At 32.0% G+C, this 6,271-nt stretch overlaps 1 protein-coding gene across 1 annotated transcript in view; it reads right to left on the reverse strand.

The window, feature by feature from the left end:
• Window positions 1-5,705, reverse strand: part of UFL1 (UFM1-specific ligase 1) — a 30,012-nt gene extending 24,307 nt beyond the window's left edge. The window contains exons 1-5 of the mRNA XM_011968395.1: window positions 5,564-5,705; window positions 4,454-4,482; window positions 3,472-3,569; window positions 2,440-2,554; window positions 231-361 (exon numbers count right to left, since the gene is read on the reverse strand). Of these exons, the coding sequence (XP_011823785.1) occupies window positions 231-361; window positions 2,440-2,554; window positions 3,472-3,569; window positions 4,454-4,482; window positions 5,564-5,591 (401 nt within the window). The 5' untranslated portion in view covers window positions 5,592-5,705. The remainder of the gene's footprint in view (window positions 1-230; window positions 362-2,439; window positions 2,555-3,471; window positions 3,570-4,453; window positions 4,483-5,563) is intronic.
• Window positions 5,706-6,271: the final 566 nt, after the last annotated feature.

Raw genomic sequence — 6,271 nt, forward strand, 5'->3', positions numbered from 1 at the left:
GGTGGTGAAAGTAGGGAGAGGAAGGAGATGCGGACTGGAGAGAGAGGCTGCATTCTAGAACTCTGGAATCTCAATTTCTATTTTACAAAAACTGCCCTTTAATCTGTTTAATAAACTGGGGTCCTAAATGAGACTTTATTAAAACAAAGAAAAAGATTCAGCTGCTGGGAAAAAAATGCAAACTATGATCAAAGAAATATGAAAATATATATTCTTTAAAATATACTTACCGGGTAATGGCACTGAATAGTCCACGGATACGTGCTTTATGTCGAGCTACAAAAGCTTCTGTAAAAATTACTCCTCTATTATCAAGATCAATATGTCCACTGATAATTCTACCAAGTCGCTGAGTTAGTGCCTGTGGGTAAAGATGTAAATTTTTATTAATTTAAAAGAAAATAATTACACATATGCATTTGCATAGTTATACTCAAGTCATGCTGCATGCTGAGGTATCAATCATGTGACCGAGAAATTTCAACAAGCATAAATTATAAGATATATCAACTAAAGTGAAGATTCAGTATCTAGAAAAGTTCACTATCTCATAGCAGAGCCAAGAAATGAGTCAAATTGCTTGCTTACATGTTAAAAGGCTGAGCTGTCATATTAGCTCTTGTTAATGAGGGCTATTTCTAATATAAAATAAAAATGACTATCAATATGATGATGATTTGATATGATGGTTTCTAGATATGGGCAGCCTCCAATATACAGAGAGCCAAAACATACAAATGGGTCTTGGAGAAGACCCTTTCTGGAGCTTCTAATACTAACAGAAGTATAAGTGTCATTCCAGATTCTGCAGCATAGGGAAACGTAAGACCTCAAAAGTTATTCTCTCTAATGCAAATTTATGCCTGTCCAGAAGATCTATGGCAGATGATCTGATTTCTTGGTAACCTTCTTTCAAGTTCAGCAGAATTTTCTCCACAGCTATACTACGACTGGCATCAGGTACATCAGAAATAAGTTTGGACATATTTCACATTCTAAGTTAAATCTACTCAAGTCAGCTCAGTTCAAATTTTTATGATATAGAAAAATGTTTTTCAAACAACTTAATGAGCTTTTAGAATACTGCTATATTCAGAATGGAACTGAAAAATATTAAAAACTAGATACGTTACTAAAATGTATTCAGAAACAGTTTTATAAGAAATCATTTGGATTTGAGCTGGATACTTTAAAGAAGTATTTTAAAAATACATTTTTTGTCCTGTGATTAACATATGTTTGCTCATGTAAAATAGAACTTCAGCTCCTGAAATACTATATAAAACAGATCTATACTATAAATGGTATTTTAAATGGAGTTAGGGAAGCTCATTTTCTTAATATGAGCAAGTAAATCTGCTTGTATTATAAATTAATCTCATGCAATTATGGTTTGGCAAATTTTGCAAGTTGGAATTTCTCAAAGTGATAGATACCTAAAGAGAGATTTGGATTTTCCCTTGTTTCAGTAAATATAAAACAGGACTAGCATTATTTAGTTTCTCCATTGTGTTAGATATTTCACTAGATTTCAATGAAGCCTATAAAAAAAACAGTATTTCCTGTTTTACAGATATGTAATGTGAAGCATAAAAGAGATGAAATGATTTTCCTAATGTCAAATAAGAAGTGGTACAGACAGTATTCAAATCAAGGTCTTTTAAAAATCTCAAAAGCTTATGTCCTTTCCGCTCTACCAAATGAATTTCTATGATTCTAAAAAAACAAACAAAAAAAACAGAAAAAAGTAAACAAGAAAATAGCCTATGTTTTCAGGCAGCATTGTTATTACACATAAGATATTTAAGTACTGACACAAATACCTAAAGTTAAGAGAATGTCAGATTCCTTGGTTCTTCTTCCCATCATTCTGACAGTTTAGAAGAGGATAAATGGTGAAATCAAAAGATGTTGACACTACTGACATTTGGAACAAAAAAACTCTTTGTTGGGGGGATGTCCTGTACATTGTAGGATGTTTAGCAGCATCCCTGACCTTTACTCACAAGATGCCAGTAGTACCCCCTATAAATTATTATCTCTATCAATTATTTCTTGAAATTTAACTGGGCAATCAGAAATTTAATTGTCTGGTTACAGTTTCTATATAGCTGGTATCAAAAGCATTAAATAAATCCGTACACTTATTATACAATTGCTAATTGCATCAAAGCAGCCCTAGAGCTTAGTCTATAAATTAGTTTTAGGATGTCTCTCGGTTCAGGAAGATTACAATCATTTTTAAAGTGTCTCCTCAGAACCATTAATGTACAAGAAGCACCCCACAAATATACTGCTACAACATATATCAAGTCAGACACCTGCAATAAATCAACTGATGGTAAGGAAGTCTCGTTTTTTTCCCCTTCCATTCAAAGTCTTTGTTTAAAATCCTTTGGTAAAAAGACATATTGTATTATTAGGAAAAAAAATACATACCTGTGTCAGAAAGTTTCCAGGAAGATCATAGGTTTTACACAGTTCTGATATGGTGACCTGACCACTTTCTTGCAATTTATCATTTACCTCTTCTGCCAACCGATCCAAGTAATTCCTAATAGTGAAAAAAAGAAAAGAATAGAAAAAAGAATTAGGAATTTTTTTCTGTTAACTCGTTTTATGTTTAATTTCCGTTGAAATGAAGTATGCCCCAAAAGTAATGAAATGTGTGTGTACATGAACACCACTCATCACTCATATTTTTAAAAATATTTTTTTCTCATTAGTGTAGCTAAATGTAAGGTTAATCAAACAATAAATTTTTTTTTTCTTTTTTTTTTGGCATCAAGGTCTCACTCTGTCACCCAGGTTGGAGTGCTATGGCATGATTATGGCTTACAGCGGTCTTGACCTCCTGGGCTCAAGCAATCCTCCTACCTCGGCCTCCTGAGTAGCTGGGACTATAGGTGCGAGTCACACATCTGGCTAATTTTTTAATTAGTAAACTTAATTAGTGAAATGGGGTTTTGCCATGTTGCCAGGTTGGCATGCTGGGATTTTTTTAAGTGGAGATTTGTATTCGATTTCCATTAACATTTTTGGAACAAATTTGCTTTCAGAGTTAAGATTACGTGGGAAAGAATGTAAAAGTTATGTTTTACATTTTCTTCTTAAGAAAAACATAGAAGTCTATATTATTTCTAAGTATTCCATACATTAACACTAAATTTTTTTTTTTTTTTTTTAATTTGAGACAGGATCTTTGCTGTTACGTAGGCTGGTCTCAAATTCCTGGTCAAGTAATCCTCCAGCCTCCGCCTTCTGAGTAGCTGGGATTACAGGTACATGCCACCATATGTGGCTTAAGCACTTACTCTTAAAGTGAAATAAACCTTACCATGAAAATTAGCACTGTAAGAGTTCTAAACGAAATGTCTAACTGGCCATAATTGGCCTAAATTTAAACACTATTAAAAAAAAAAGAAAGAAAATCAATGAAGTGCTCCTAAATTTGTACTTTATTATACTTACTCATCTATCAGTTGTCCCAACACTAACTGAACATGTTTTTCTGATTTAATAATGTCACCAATTCTATTTTCAATATGAATCAGGTCCACATTAATTACCTGGAAAATAAACACAAATTCTATTAGTGATAAGTTTGCATTGTTTCTTAAGTTTGACAATATACACTTAGAACTATATTTTTAAAGAAATTGCTGGCCAGGCATGGTGACTCATGCCTGGATCCCAGCACTTTGGGAGGATGAGGTGGGAGGATCCCTTCAGTTCAAGAGTTTGAGACCAGCCTGGGCAACACAGGGAGACCCCCATCTCAAAAAAAAAAAAAGAAAAAGAAAGAAATTGCTTATTCTTAAATTTTGAATCAATCTGAAATAATACAAAAAGCATTGGCCAAATAAAAAATTAGAGGTGTATTGCTTATTTATTTTTAGTTCTAAAGAATTACACTGTCACTTGCTAGTAAGTTTATATAAAGCAGTAAATTACATATTTATATAACAGACAGCATTTTACAGAAAATTTTCTGGCTTCTTGTTTATAGTGTACCTTAGTAATGACATATATATTTGTATTTTTTGAAAGTAGCTTCTGCTTTTAAAAATATTTCTCTATTAGTTTCATATACTAAAAACATATAAACCTGAAACTGGTGATTTTTCTCCCAAAATTACATAAACTTACATAAGATGATAACTATGACTTCATTTGGTAAAAAATTAATAACAAGAAAGCCAACTGGGGAAGAGTTGGCCAACTCTTTAATAAGGCCAACTTATTAAATAATTTCAATAAATCAAAATTTATTAAATCATTTCAATGTATCAGAACTTATTAAATCAATTCAGTGTATCAGTGAGACTTACATAACTATTTCTTTACAAACACTATACAAAATATGATACCAGCATTAGTGAATACTTGAACAAATTCACAGTATCAAAAAATTGAGAAATTAAAGCAAAAAATTTATAAATTTAAAACTTACCTGTTGTAGATCAACAATGTTTACTCGACCTTTGAAGAAAAGACATCCATTTATTTTAAATGACATATGAGTACACACCAACCCAAAGCTATAAATTCTAACATTTAAGTTTTGGTCAAAGTCCTTCTGCATAGAACAGAAAGCCAGAATAATTAATGTCTTCAAACACACACCATTAGCTGATGGCTGAGTAAGTCTTCATGGCTGAAGCCACAAGCAATAATTTACTTTCCAAAATTTTTTTTTTTTTAAATAACATCAGGCCAATTATGAGCACCAACTGGCACACAAATTGGCTATATCTATGGATATATTCATTTCTCTTCACAACTCAGAATTTATCTACTGAGATCAAAGAGATATTGACAGCTAAATTAAGATGAACTTTTTTCAATTATTTGATACTAAACGTTAGGTTTCTACATATCAGCATAAGAATATCTGTTAAGAATTTCAAATTATAACTCATATTTTAAAGGGACTGTGAAAGAAAATTGATAAAAAAAAAAAAAAAAAACAAAGACCAATGTTACCCTCTGATAATATGAAGAGAAGCTTTCATAGTTAATTCTATTTTAATCAAATAGTATTCAAATATGCCTGGTACTCTGTTCAAATTTTAAGAAGACAAAGGAAACTAACTTTGTGTGTGCTTTTAATAGTATTTCATACAATATGATTGGTGTAGTACCACACTGGATTGAGTTATCTAATTTGTAAGTACAAGTAAGCCTTAAAAAGAAATACAGCCTTGATTTTCAAAAACCTATAATCCTGTAAGATACTGTCCCCCTTCACAATTACCACCTAATAACAGGCAGCTGAATACCCTTCCCTGAGTCATGCAATAAATTAAGGAATTGTAAAAAGAAACAATTCACATATAGTACACATAACTCAAAATGATAAACTATTTTAAGTGATAACATTTGAGTTCATTTAAATTATATGACCATGTTTACATGAACCCCCAAAATATTAAGCCTGATTATCAACATTGAAAAGGATATCTTATAATCTATAATTTAGTATGCAATGACATGTTTACAGGTTTTTGTTTTGCCCCTTCCAAAAATTCAAGAAAAAAAAACCCACTAAAGAATTACCTACCACCTCGGACATGTAGCTCATCTCTCATTTCCTTACTAATTTGGGCTGGAGTAATATATTCCTTTCCATCGAGTGTATGAACTACTTCTAGCTGTTTCTGAACAATCAACTTATTAACAATCTCAATGCAGTTCCGCTCGGACAACCTGAGGGAAAGAAAAACAGTTAAGTTTCAAAAGTCCACTTGATACACTGGTGCTCAAAACTAACACAAGCTTTTAAAGTTTGTGTAGTCACTAATTTCTACATCACAAAATCTATGTTTTTCACTAACTGATTCAATAAGTTAAAAAAAAAACTTTCAGAGTAAGTAGGTTTACATATGCTTAAATCATTTATTTAATTGGTACACATCATCCTATCACAAATTTCAAGTCTGTTGTCTCTTACAGGCCTGCTTCCAATCTTCAAATCTGAATAGAAAATTGAAGACATTTGCTGAGGTAGGAAAAAAGAAAAAACAAAAAACAAACAAAAAGAATGCCCTACTTTAATTTCCAGTTTAATCAGAATTTTCTTTTAAATTAAGTGCATAATTGCCTCACTTACACACATGGTCTACAAGCAGGCAGGGGATGTGGTCTAATGAAATCATAACTGCTACTGTTAAGTTACCCATGCAGTTACGAGTTTGCTATCAGTGGTAGAAAATACAGCATAAGGCGATTGCTGTCTTCAGGCTCAAAATAAAACATCGCAGGTAGGAAG

Source organism: Mandrillus leucophaeus, unplaced genomic scaffold (assembly GCF_000951045.1).
Source record: "Mandrillus leucophaeus isolate KB7577 unplaced genomic scaffold, Mleu.le_1.0 Scaffold841, whole genome shotgun sequence".
In the NCBI taxonomy this organism is placed as follows: domain Eukaryota; kingdom Metazoa; phylum Chordata; class Mammalia; order Primates; family Cercopithecidae; genus Mandrillus; species Mandrillus leucophaeus.